This window comes from Pan troglodytes, chromosome 15, assembly GCF_028858775.2.
Source record: "Pan troglodytes isolate AG18354 chromosome 15, NHGRI_mPanTro3-v2.0_pri, whole genome shotgun sequence".
Classification (NCBI taxonomy): domain Eukaryota; kingdom Metazoa; phylum Chordata; class Mammalia; order Primates; family Hominidae; genus Pan; species Pan troglodytes.
Window position 1 is genome coordinate 51167204 of NC_072413.2, and position 14445 is coordinate 51181648.

Consider the following 14445-nt stretch of genomic DNA (forward strand, 5'->3'; position numbering starts at 1 on the left):
TGGAGGATCTAAAGGTTGTGACAATCAATGAAGACATCTGAGTTAGGGCATTGGGCCCATGAAAATTAAAAGTGTATATTACCTATTATAATACTGGTGGTCAGTAACTTCTGTGACTATTGAATATCTCCTATATATTACATACGTAATATTTGCTGCATGCACTGGCAGATATTTACGGTCACCTTCCTCCTATTCTAACTATAAACACATCTGTGTTGTTGTCTAATAAATACTGTTAACACTCATATCACACGTAAGTACCAACCATAGTTCCAAGCCCTTGAGGTATATTTTCTAATTTACTTTCACAACAATCCCGTGAGGTAGGTACAATTTCTCCCCTTTTACAAATGAGGAAGACGAGGCATAGAAATGGTAATTTTTCAAGGTTAAGATGCAAACACAAAAATATGTAAATGAGGACCTAAGAGACAGAATCCAGTATTCCACCGAGGGAGCGGAGCCACTTGCCAGAGCTGCTTCACGCAGTGCTTTCCACCTCTCCGAACACACCCAGTGGGAACAACCTATCTCCTTTCCCTCCAGGGATTCTTTTACTTTTCCTGAATCCATAACTAAGCTGTTGATTCTCGAGCAGATCCTCTCAAACCTTCCTACTCCAGAAGACGTGCCGCTATTTAAATCATAGGCTGTTTAGGGTAAATGAGACAGAACCAGATCCCCAGGTGGACAAAGCTGGTAGGATCACGAAATTAAACCTCGGGCTGCGGATCCGGTCCTGGATCACTTCCAGGGGATGGCAGCAGCACCCGGCTCACCCAGGAGGCGCTACCCCCGAAGGTATCCAGTCCTCCTGACCCCAGGCAGCTTGGATTTTGCCATCTGCTCGTTTACCCTTCAGCTGCCGACGCTCCCTGCTCAATCTCCATCCTGCCCCAGCCAAACGCCAGGCCTCACGCGCCTCCCTCTTCGCGGCGACCAGTCCCAAACCCACACCGGTGCGCATCGGCCCATGCAGGGGCAGCCCGTCCTGCCCTAACCCCGGCCCGCTACTCACGGTTCCAGTACACCGGGTAGCACTCTCCTTGGGTCACATCCACCTCGTAGAGGCCGCCCCGCACGCACACAGGCTCGATGTTCACAAGCTCCACCATCTCCGGCTCGTGCCCCGTCGTACTCTGGCAGAAGCCGCAGGCGCGGTCCTCATCGTCATCTTCTCCGGAACTGGAGGCTGGGCCCGTGGGGGAGCACACATGGTCGCCGTCCCGGTCCCCGCCCTGGGGCCGGGCACCCGTGGTCTGCAGCAGGGTCCGGAAGGCGAGCTCGATGCGGAGCGAGTCGTAGCCGATGAAGGGCTTCCAGGTCTTCTTGTCCTCCTTGTAGAACCAGCGTACCTCCTCCGGGCCCAGCTCCGTCACTACCTCATAGCGGTGCCGGGCCGCCGGGCCGCCAAGCCGGGTACGTTTCCTTTCCCCGGGGGCCCCTCCTGTCGCGCCGCCGCCCCCCGAGTTCGTCGGGACCAGCGGAGGCTGCTGCGGCGGGTGCAGCGACAAGGAGCTGCCGCCGCCGCCGCCGCCGCCGCCGCTCTCACCCTCGCTGTAGTAGCGCAGCGAGGAGCCCGACTCGGCGGAGCTGAAGTCATAGTTCTCGTCACTGAGGCAGGGGTCCAGCGCGAGGTGGTGGTTGTGGTCGTCGGTGCCCGGCGCCAAATGCAGCCCGGGTTCCCCGCGCAGCAGGGCCAGGGGCACGTCGCCGTCGTCCGGGTCCCCGCCGGGCAGGTGCTCGAAGCAGCAGACGCCGCCGCCGAACGCTGGCCTCGCGTCTGAGCCCAGCTCCCAGGCGCCGCCGCCGCCGCCTCGGCCGTTATGCTCGGGGCTCCGTGGGGACCCGCGGCCCGAGTAATTCATGCTGTGGAGACGCCGCCGGCTGCCCGGCGGCGCGCGGAGCGGTGACCCCCAGCGCTTCCGCCACACATTCAACGCCGCCGCCCTCTCCACCCGGAGTTTCTAATCTTTCAAATCCCGACCCGAGCTGCGGCGGCAGCGGCGACCACTCCGCCCCCACGAGACCCGCAGCCGCCGCAGCTGCGTTCTGCGGCCGGCCCCATTGTCACGCAGCCCGACGTAGGCGGTGCTTCGGCCCCCGCCCCGCCCCCCGGCCGCGCGCGCCTCCCCGGAAGCCCGGGCTGCACCGGCGCCGCGCGCGGGGCTTCCCCCCTGCCCCTCTGGCTGGGAGGGCAGGGTGGCGTCAGGTCGCCCGCCGCTCTTGGGCCTCCTCGGCTCCCTTCCTCCTTCCCTGCGGTCTTCATGCACAGCTGCTTCGGTCCGCCGCTTCTGGAGTTCACAGCCCAGATGTGGATAGGCTTTACCCCACTCATCCTTACAATGTGGGTCATGAGCCCAGAGCCTTAAGCTACGTGTCAGGAGGGCCCCAGGATGTAGGATTCAGCATTGCTCTTTTTGACCTTAGGCCCTACTGCGGCCTCGCCTGGACGTTTTGTCACCTGGCCCTGGTGCCTCCAGACAGAACCAGGACGCATAGGTGGGTGGATACGAGGGCACTCCACCCCACACCCATCACTCACCTTGGTGTCACCACTCCCACTGGGAAACTGGAATCTAAACCTTGCTTCATATGCCATCTCATATTATTACTTATCTTTTGATGCTTGGATTTCCTGTTTTCTCAACCTCATTGCTAGGCCCTTGATGGAAACCAAGTCCATGTCAGCCTCTCCCACACAGTGGGTGCGCAATCAATCAGTCTTAGTTGATTATAATGATGTCAAGTCCAACCAGCTGTGGTAAAGAGTGTTCGATTGAGAGGTAGAAAACAACCAGGTTCTAGATTTAGCTTTGCTAACCATCCACAGGCAAATCACATAATCTTCCTGATCTTTTTGGTTTCCTCATCTGTAAAATTAAGATTCTTGGACCAGATGATATCTAAAGTTCCTTCTAGCGATGGAATTCTATGAACTTTAAGGTTTCTTCCAGATTTTTATGCATCTCTGATTCTGTAACTCATATTCTGGGATCAAGTTGAATACAGAGGCTCCCTTATGTGGGTCTTTTTTATTTAAAAAAAATTATTTTGTAAGCACATCACCCTATGTTGAGAATCCAGAGAAAAACCATCTCCAACCTCAGTGTTTTCATTTTAAGAATAGACAGTCTTCACTATTTCTTTTACTCTCTGGTGGAATCAGATTGGTAGGGCAATTTTTCTTGCTCCTGAGATGTAACCTGTCAGACATTATTACTCTGTCATTATTTAAATCAAGACTATCTGAAGTTTGTACAGGGCCTTTGTAGGAATTTGAAAAAAGGCATTGCTTCCTGTGGGCAGATACAGAGCGGTGTTGGAGTTGATGGCTTGTCAAGTAGAATACAGGCTGGATTTTCTGCCCCAATTAGTGCCCTTAGCTGGTTAACCTTGTGCAGTGAACAACCTATCCAACTGTATACTGCAGCTCTGACTGAAAGCATCTAAGATCAGGACCCTCTTTACCACTCAAAAAAAATTTCTGAGTGCCTGCTTCCCAGTTGCTCCTCCAGTATTTCTATTGACAATATGCAGCATATGATATGGGGTATGGGCTTTGGTCTGTTTACTAGCTGTAAAAGCATTCATTCTACAGGGTTTGAATAGGTGTCTGGCCACCTATATGCCAGGCACCTCTATGCTAACTTCTACTATAAGAGAGAATGGGAGACAGTGATTTCTTTCTTCAAGGAACTTACAGCCTAGAGGGGGATACAGACAAGTAAACAGATACATTATATTATAGTACAGTATGAAAAGTACTATGAAGGGGATTATAAATAAGGAATATCACAACATTTAAAATATCTCTATTCCTTTATGTTTCTTGATAGAATGTAGCCTAACTATATAACTATCTGGTCAGATTATTTTGGACAGATTTTAACTCTTGACTACACAATTTCCGTTAACATTATCCTCTGTTAAAAAAAAAAAAAAAAGTACTAAGGCCGGGCGCGGTGGCTCACGCCTGTAATCCCCGCATTTTGGGAGGCCAAGGCGGGCAGATCACGAGGTCAGGAGATCGAGACCATCCTGGCTAACATGGTGAAATCCTGTCTCTACTAAAAAAATACAAAAAATTAGCTGGACGTGGTGGCGGGCACCTGTAGTCCCAGCCACTCGGGAGGCTGAGGCAGGAGAATGGCGTGAACCCGGGAGGCGGAGCTTGTAGTGAGCCGAGATCGCGCCACTGCACTCCAGCCTGGGCTACAGAGCGAGACTCCGTCTTGGAAAAAAAAAAAAGTACTTTCTGCTTTGCATTGAATGAATGTTTCTATTACTTTTAAGTGTGCTTATTTGGTTATTTTGAGAAGATTATCCTCTTGTGGTTCACTGGGGAAATGCCACACTCCTTTTAGGTAGAGTGATCATTTTTGAAGGAAATGTTGATTCTTAACACAACCCAGGTGGCAGAAGAAGGGAATCCTAGATTCTCTGCTGACCTGGTTATCTTGGTCTAGAGCCAGGTGTGTGTAATCTTTTGGCTTTCCTGGGCCACATCGGAAGAAGAAGAATTGTCTTGGGTCACACATAAAATACACTAACACTGATGATAGCTGATGAGCTTAAAAAATCACGAAAAAATCTCGTACTGTTTTAAGAAAGTTTATGAATTTGTGTTGGGCCACATTCAAAGCCATCCTGGGCTGCATACGGCCCATGGGCTGCAGGTTGGGCAAGCTTGGTCTAGACCTTGTTGAGGGGAGATGTCGATCAACATTTGTGGGCTGAGATTGCTTCTGCCCCTTGGAAGTGAGCTTGGGCTATGGCAGACCCATATACTGGGTCCCAGGCTGACAGTGCTCAGAAGATATTTGAGAGCACAATATCTAACTTCATGTGACTGCATGTGTTTATTTCCTTTTTACTCCCTAGCCATCATAGCAAGGCAAAGGTCATGATGTTGTTTTTCTCAACTTTTCTGCTTTAAAAAGTCATGTTTTATCTAATGCCTCCTGTTCCTGCTCTCCTTTTGTTTTCTAGATCATCTTCTCAGGTAATATGATCCTGACCAGAGGGAGATGGGTTGGGGCATCTATTCTAGTCCCCACCTGCCAGAATAGGTGTCAGGTGGCTCCTCACCACTCTACATCATTAGTGTGTACAATGGACACAGCATTATCTGAACTTCCATGGCTCTATGTAAAGCATTCCATTGTATTTTAATAATTACGCAAGACAAGGCCTCTTTCACATAAGGCAAATAAGTGTGATTGATTCAGACTTCTGGCATTACTGGGCCATGCTGCCGCAAGAAACAGGTGCATGTGGAATCAAGCCTGACGGAGTTATTGGTGTGCAGAAAAAAAAAAAGGTAAGCCAGTTGGTTTGTACTACAAAAGACTAAAACAGCTCGTCTGTGTATCCTACCACCTTCCTGTCCCCATTAGGCATATGGCAAGAGCTATCTGGTAACAACGGCCATCTCCTCCACGCGTCTCAAAGATGTTTTAGTGCAATTGTGTGCTGTCTTTCCCTTTTCTTCTTTTCTTAAAGTTTGTCCCTGTTATTCATTTTATTATTTTAGAGATAGGGTCTTGTTGTTGCCCGGGTGAAGTATAGTAGGCCAATCCTAGCTCACTGCAGCCTCGAACTCCTGGCCTCAAGTAATCCTCCTGCTGCAGCCTCCCCAGTAGCTAGTATTACAGGCACAAGCCACCATGTTGTTCATTTTAACCTGTCTTCACCTTTGTAACGTTAGGGAATGCTTGATGCCAAGTAATTTATCCTGAGCCAACATCCCACACCTGCACTTGAAATAGCTTCATCCAAAGTGTATGATGGAAGACCCCTATTTAGAATGAAAGAAAGAGGGCAGACATAACCATGCCCCCATCTGCTGTATCTCGTGTTCGATAAGCCATCCACCACACCTTAAATTTTATTTCACTTTTTATTTTTAGGATTACTACTTATCCAGTTTTTAAAGATGAGAGTGTTTTATCTGATGCCCTGACCAAATGAAACAACAACCTAGACTGAAGCAGGGAACATTCGCTGGACATTTCAGGCACTGTGCTAGGCTCTACAGTGAAGCATTCACAGTCTAGTGGTGTCTATAAATAAAACCACAATGCTAACTTTTAAATTCCTATGAGGAATATAATTGTAATGCCACTATAGCTGCATCACTACCATGGGGTCATTCTCTCCCTACAGACAGATCAATAAACAAAATCAAATTACAATCCAAAGGAAGCAAGGTGGGCAGAAATAATGTAGGGATTCATGATGAATAAAGTCATTAATCCTTCCATTTATTCATTCAACAAATATTTATTGTCTAGTGCTATTGTGTTTTTATTTTTAACTGAAATCACACTTAAAATTTAGAATTATGAAATGCATTTACTTAAAGATTTATAAGAGGCCTATCCACAAAACCATACTTACCAAAACCCTATAAAAATGTTTTCTATTCCTTTTGGAAATAAAGGTCAGTGGTGGTGAAGGTATATATTCAAATGAAAGAAAGTATAAATCAATACAACATTGATGCATACTCTGTGGAGGCAGCCACAAAATCCTCATCAGCTTGTTTATATCAGACAGATTTGGCCATCTTCCTGCCCTTTCATTATAGAAAAGTGAGTTGGGCCATAGCTATTGGCTGCTGTGAGGCCCACATTATGCACCCATTGTAGATGTATTTAATGACTTCTGTGCTCTAGGATTTTTTCCTACCTCCACAGGTAAGTTGAAAGTACATATTTGTTCACAGACTCATATGAGCCTTCAATAAAAAGTAATTGATAATCATAATATGGTGCTGAGCAAGACTTAGAGGCAGCACCTTGCATATGTGTATTGTCATATATAAGTTAAAAAGGAAAGAAAAGAGAAGCTTTGTTCCAATAAGGATTTATTTCCACTAATGTAACTGTCAGTAATTTGCTGAGCATTTAAAAGACTGAACAGCAGAATTGATTTACTGTTTTTGCAACTGCTGCTTAAAAAAGTATGTTTATCCTTACATCATAAGTCAGCAACTCATTTAAAGTTTCAGCTTGAATAAAATATGATTCTAGGCCGGGTACGGTAGCTCACGCCTGTAATCCCAGCACTTTGGGAGGCCAAGGCGGGTGGATCACAAGGTCAGGAGTTCGAGACCAGCCTGCCCAACATGGTGAAACCCCATCTCTACTAAAAATACAAAATTAGCTGGTCGCGGTGGTGCGTGCTTGTAATCCCAGCTGCTCGGGAGACTGAGGCAGGAGAATCACATGAACCCGGGAGGCAGAGGTTGCAGTGAGCCGAGATCATGCTACTGCACTCCAGCCTGGGCAACAAGAGCGAAACTCCATCTCAAAAAAAAAAAATATATATATATATATATATATATACGTATATATATAATAATCATACATATAATAATCATTATATATACATATATATGATTCTAGACTCACAAGCTCCCAAATTCTTTTTGTGGGTCTCCCATTGGGTTATTTGAACCATACTAGATAGCCATTAGGATAATACCATTAATAAATGTAAATGGCATGGTAGAAAAGCAAAATTCTTCAGAAATTTTATCTTCAAGATTCAGCAACATGTATTTTAAATATGAGAAATTAGTAACAATGGCCCTGCATTTGTGACTCCTTCACTTCTAAAGTTTAGAACATCAGATTCATACTAATTCTTAATCATCTGTAAGAACTCACAAATAGTCCTTCATTTGATTATTCATATTACTCTGCTTCTCAGGTTAACAATTATAAACTTTGATCACTCATATGACTGTACTTCTCAGGCTAGAAATTATAAACCTCTGGGCCAGGTGGATCATGCCTGTAATCCCAGCACTTTGGGAGGCTGAGGCAGGAGGATCACTGGAGCCTAGAAGTTCGTGACCAGCCTGGGCAACATGACAAAACCTTGTCTCTACCAAAAACAAAACAAAAAACAAAAACAAAAATTTCCCAGGCGTGGTGGTGTGCCTATAGTCCCAGGTGCTCAGGAGGCTGAGGTGGGAGGATTGCTTGAACCCGGGAGGCAAAGGTTGCAGTGAGCCGAGATCATGCCACAGCCTGGGTGAGAGTGATATCTCATCTCAAAAAAAAAAAAAAAAAAAAAAAAAGAAGGAGAGAGAGAGAGACAGGAATTAATTATAAACCTTTAGAAGGTATAGAGGGACAGTGTATTCATTTCCTAGGGCTGCACTGCATGGTTTAAAACAACAGAAATGGCCAGGTGTGGTGGCTCACGCCTGTAATCCCAACACTTTGGGAGGCCGAGACAGGTGGATCACCTGAGCTCAGGAGTTCCAGCCAACATGGCAAAACCCTATCTCTACTAAAAATACAAAAATTAGCTGAGCATGGTGGCAGACACCTGTAATCCCAGCTACTTGGGAGGCTGAGACAGGAGAATGGCATGAATCCGGGAGGCGGAGCTTGCAGTGAGCTGAGATTGCACCACTGACTCCAGCCTGGGTGACAGAGAATCCTCCTAAAAACAAAACAAAACAAAAAAAAACTATGCAAAACAACAAATATATGTGAGAAAATTGGAGAAAAGGGAAAATTGAGGTTAGAAAAATAAGCAATCAGGAATAAAACATACAGGGCAAAGCCCTATATATTTGTAAAATAGAGATGGGCCACAGATTCTGAGCTTTCCAGCAGATTAGCTATGTGATTCATAGTCTCAATCAGATGAAAGTTAGTTACTGATATTTGTTCTTCATATGTAAGCAAGGGAATAAAGCATTATTCAGTAGAGGGAATTACTTATTTTCATCTTTAGAATTTTAGATGAAATATAAATTAATAAATATATGTATTTTTTGAGGGAGAGTCTCGCTGTCACCCAGGCTGGAGTGCAGTGGTGCAATCTTGCCTCACTGCAACCTCTGCCTCCTGGGTTCAGGTGATTCTCATGCCTCAGCCTCCCGAGTAGCTGGGAGTACAGGTGCCTTCCACCACACTAGGCTTTTTTTTCTTTTAAGTAGAGATGAGGTTTCACCATGTTGGCCAGGCTGTTCTCAAACTCTTAACCTCAAGTGATCCACCCACTTTAGCCTCCTTAAGTGCTGGGATTATAGGTGTGAGCTACTACACCTGGCCTGATAAATATATTATTATAATACTTTGCTACAGATATTCTTCTCTTTAATTTCTCAGATAAGTCATAGATGTTTCAAAAAATATTTTTGGGAAGCCAATGGGAGAGAGATTATCTTTCCTAAACCCTTACTGACATAGATACAGGTATTAGACAAGATAATCCAAAGTGTATTATCTCTGTTTTGAAAACCAAGCAAGAACAAAAAACCAAAACCAGAAAAACTAAAAACAGAAAACTATTCTATAGTAGAAAATATCTTGATCTAAGAATGAAAATAGCAGAATGGTTAAATAGCCTATTGTACATCATGACTATGGAACACTATGGAAAGAAGAGCTAAGCTGGGCACGGTGGCTCATGCCTGTAATCCCAGCGCTTTGGGAGGCTGAGGCGGGTGGATCACCTGAGGTCAGGAGTTCCAGACCAGCCTGGCCAACATGGTGAAACCCTGTCTCTACTAAAAATACAAAAAAACTAGCCGGGTGTTGTGGCGGGTGCCTATAATCCTAGTTACTCAGGAGGCTGAGGCAGGAGAATCGCTTGAACCTGGGAGGCAGGGGCTGCAGTGAGTCGAGATCACGCCATTGTACTCCAGCCTGGGCAACAAGAGCAAAACTCCGTATCAAAAAAAACAAAAACAAAAACAAACAAAAAAACAGAAAGAATGTACTGGCACAGAAAGAACTCAAAGACATACTATTTATTAGGGGAAAATGTCAAGTTACAGAATAACCCATGGTTTGATCTTATTTTTACATTAAAAACACAAACATTCCCACACTGTGTGTGTATATACATATATGCATATATTTTTATATGTTTACCTACTTATATGCAAGTTGTTGATAAAAGGAGATGTTTGAATGGATATGTTCCAAACTATCCACCTAGTTAATTCTGGATGGTGAGGGGGAAATAAAGGTAGACCTTAAGTTCTATATCTGAACTTTATATGATGAGCACATATTTATATGTTACTTGTAGAATTAAAAATAGCTTTTAAAAATAAGTAAAATAGGCCAGGCGTTGTGGCTCACGCCTGTAATCTCAGCACTTTGGGTGGCCAAGGAGGGGTGATCACTTGAGGTCAGGTGTTCAAGACCAGCCTGGTCAACATGGTGAAACCCCGTCTCTACTAAAAATACAAAAATTAGCTAGTTGTGGTGGTGGGCACCTGTAATTCCAGCTACTCAGGAGGCTGAGGCAGGAGAATTACTTGAACCTGGGAGACGGAGGTTGCAGTGGGCTGAGATTGCACCACTACACCCCAGCCTGGGCAACAGAGCAAGATTCTGCCTCAAAAAGAAATAATAAAATAAAATAAGTAAAATAAAAGGGAAAATATAATTTAATGTTGACCACACCTACCTGCTTTTAGAGATTTCTCTTCAAGCAGCCCTCTCCTTTCTGGACTGTATCAATTTAGACAATTAACATATTTGAATAAAATCACTGTCTACAGGTGTCATACAAATCACATGCAGATGACAGACAGAGCTAGGTTCAGTTTTCAGTCCTGTGGAAGACTGACTGTGAGCTTTGAGCCTCAGATTCACCATCAGTTACATGGGAATAATAACAATGCTTGCCTCACTTTGTTGTGGTAAAGTTTATTTAAGACAAAATGAGCTAATGTGTATGAAAGCTCTTGTGGTACCTCCCATGACTGTCACTTGCCATAGCTGACAGCAAACATATTATGCAACAAAAGACTTCCTATTTTTCAAAAGTTTTTTCCCCTTGCTTTCTTTTTATCTATAAGTCTTACAAAGTAGAATTGGTGAGATTCAGCATCTAAAACACCTTACTTATTTGCATTTCTTTCTATTCCTCTGATATGTTAGTTACTCAACCTTGTTCATCTCAGAACTGTTGGCCAATCCAAACAGAGATGAAGAAAAGGGACTCAACCTCTCAGTCCTCAAAGGGCCTGTAATTACCCATGTTCTCTTCTCTGAAGCTGTTCATAAACCCTTTTTGGCTTCTCCATGTTAGTGCAACTTCTTGGAAAGGCCACAGACCTGAATTCTAGATCATGTGCAGTCCTTGTTGCAACTTTGTGCTCTCCCCTACTTAATAGTACTGGCCTTCTTAATACCAGTGGAGCAATCCATGGAGTTTTAAAAACTAAAATTTAACAACTCTTTTTTTTTTTCTTTTTTTGAGACGAAGTCTTGCTCTTGTCCCCCAGACTGGAGTACAATGGCGTGATCTCGGCCCACTGCAACCTCCACCTCCCGGGTTCAAGAGATTCTCCTGCCTCAGCCTCCCAAGTAGCTGGGATTACAGGCGCCTGCCACCACACCTGGCTAATTTTTGTATTTTTAGTAGAGACAGCGTTTCACCAGGTTGGCCAGGCTGGTCACGAACTCCTGACCTCAGGTGATCTGCCCACCTCGGCCTCCTAAAGTGCTGGGATTATAGGCATGAGCCACCGTGCCCGGCCAATTTAACACACTCTTTAATGTGCTTTGTTTGAAATCTTCTTTAGAAGAATCCAGGAACCCATGAGATTCTTTGGTGCCTACAAATTCTGATCTCCTTTAAAGGTCATGAAAACTGTGAGAACCCCATTAGAGCTAAATGAGTTTTAAGGTAAGTGAAACTTCCTTGGAGTTTTCTGATTGATGACCTAGTAGTCTAAGTCGCAGGTGAAAACATAGAATTCTTAGGGAGAAAAAAGATGCAAATAGAATTTTATGCTCAGTAGCATGTTTCAGCTCTTATAAATAATTGTCAGGCAATATTTTCCTACTTGTAAAATGAGGGACATGAAATGATCCTTCTCTCAAGAGTGATGAGTTATTAGAGTAATTGACAAAAGGTCAACTCCAGTGAAGACATATGTATTGAATGTCTACTATGTATCAGCCAAGTACAGTCATCCCTCAGTAGCTGTGGGTGATTGGTTCTAGGACCCCCTACAGATGCCAAAATTTGTGAATGCTCAAGTCCCTTATATAGAATAGCACAGTATTTGCATATAACCCATGCATATCCTCCTGTATACTTTCAATCATCTCTAGATTACTTATTAATATAATACCTGTATTATAAAACACAATGTAAATGCTATGTAAATACTTGTTATACTGTATTATTTAGGGAATAATGACAAAAAAAGGCCCGTACATGTTCAGTACAGATGCAAGCATTGTAGGCCTACCGCATTTTTTATCTGTGGCTGTTTAACTCTGTAGATGCAGAATCCATGGACACTGAGTGTTGACTGTACTCTTTCAGGGACAATAATAGACTGACCCTTATAGGACTTACAATATGGTGGAAAATGTAGAAAATATGCTGTTGTAAAGTGTGAAAGAAGCCCTGAGAAGGGCCTTGAAGGGTGCTATTATGGTATTTAGAGGGATGACCAACCCATCAGTTGGGGGTGAGGATGGGAACATTTAGTTGTAGAAGCCATCCCAGAAAAAGAGATACTGTCTTCATCTGTTTTATTTTGCTATGACTGAATGCCACAGATTGAGTAACTTATAAAGAAAAAATTAGAATAAAAAAAGAAAATGAAATTTTAAAAATATGAAGAAAAAAGAAAAAGAAAAGAAATTTATTTAGCTCATGGCTCTGGAGGCTGGGAAGTCCAAGAGCATAATACCAGCATTTGGCGAAGGCCTTCTTGCTGGATCATAACATGGCAGAAAACATCACATGATGAAAAGAAAGAGCATGCATGTCAGCTCAGATATTTCTCTTCCTCATTTTATAAAGCCTGAACAGTCCCATCATGGGCCCCCACCCTGATAACCTTATCTAATCTTAATGACCTCCCAAAGCCCTACCTCCAACCAACATGAATTTGGGGAATAAATTTCCAATATATGAAATTTGGGGAACACATTCAAACCACAGCAGAGGCCTAAGCCAGGACTTGAAAGACGAATAGAAGATAACTGAAAAGGGGAGTGGAGGTGGAATGTAGAAGAATATTCCAGGCAGAAAGAATCATGTACCTACTGATCCAAAGTCGTGAAAGAGCTAGACAAACTGGAAAATAGAGAGTAAGCCAGGAATGATGAGCAGGTGTAGATTACTAGAAAAGTCAAACAATATAAAACAATAATTATCTAGAGCCAGGCACGTTGGTGCATGCCTCTAGTCCCAGCTACTTGAGAGGCTGAGGTGGGAGGATTGCTTGAGCCCAGGAGTTCGAGACCAGCCTGGGCAACTTAGCAAGACCCCATCTAAAAATCATCTAAATATAGCAGATGCCATAACATATTTAAAGGGTGGGCTTAAGTCCCTAGCAATAATCAGAGCTATGGCCTTCCTTAAATCAATTTGATTGGAAGCACTTTGATAGCTCCTCCATCATCTAGCACAGGGCCTTGCACATAATTGCCACTCAGTCCATATAATTGAATGAGGGCACTTCTAGGTATTTGTTTCATTCCATGACCTGTACTGATATCATTATTCTCATATAGTCCTATCAAGGGCCCATCCTCGGTCATTGTGCTGATTTTGATGGAAAGGACATCGCAAGGCTCAATCTGCTTTAAAACACTTCCTCAGTAGGGCATTTCCTTCCTACATGGTTTGACATACATTCATAACAAAGGTAGGAACACTGTCCTTGTTTGTTTCTTTATTTTTTTATTTATTGAGATGGAGTTTCACTCTTGTTGCCCAGGCTGGAGTGCAATGGCATGATCTTGACTCATTGCAACCTCTGCCTCCTGGGTTCAAGCGATTCTCCTGCCTCAGCCTCCCAAGTAGCTGGGATTACAGGCATGTGCCACCATGCCCAGCTAATTTTGTATTTTTAGTAGAGACAGGGTTTCACCATGTTGGTCATGCTGGTCTTGAACTCCTGACTTCAGGTGATCCACCAGCCTCAACCTCCCAAAGTGCTGGGATTATAGGCATGAGCCACCGCACCCAGCCTGTATGTGTATTTTTAAATGTGTGCAGCTGGTATGACCAGGCTTTTCACTAGATATAAATGAGGTCATATTAACTTTCTAATGCTCCAAATATAACTTGAGCCCCCACTTAATTGATTGCTAGTCAAATATTTCCCAAATATTCCTGTCGTCTCCCAAAGGATAGCTTATATCTGCTTACAGTGTGTCCACTACAGTAATCATCCAAGCCAACCATGTTCCTTTCCTGCTAGTCTAGCAACACTGTGTTCACCCATATGCCCTGCCTGTCCTCCAAGTAGCTTGAAGGAATCTCATTGTTGCCTTGGTAATGATGCTGTACCCTCCTGATATTGGTGGTGGCCTTGCCAAGAGCATGGTCTTCTGATTCCCTCTGGCTCCACTATCCAGGTGCCAAGCTGAGCAGGGAGGAGTGGACACCCCCAGCTCTGAGCCATGCCTTTCACCTGAAATTTCA

At 44.3% G+C, this 14445-nt stretch overlaps 1 protein-coding gene across 10 annotated transcripts in view; it reads right to left on the reverse strand.

The window, feature by feature from the left end:
- Positions 1-2555, reverse strand: part of DDHD1 (DDHD domain containing 1) — a 112562-nt gene extending 110007 nt beyond the window's left edge. For all 10 annotated transcript variants that reach the window (XM_054666025.2, XM_009427825.5, XM_001160076.8 and 7 more), the window contains exon 1: positions 1022-2555. In XM_054666025.2, coding sequence (XP_054522000.2) covers positions 1022-1871 — 850 coding nt within the window. In that variant the 5' untranslated portion in view covers positions 1872-2555. The remainder of the gene's footprint in view (positions 1-1021) is intronic.
- Between the last annotated feature and the right edge of the window lie 11890 nt (positions 2556-14445).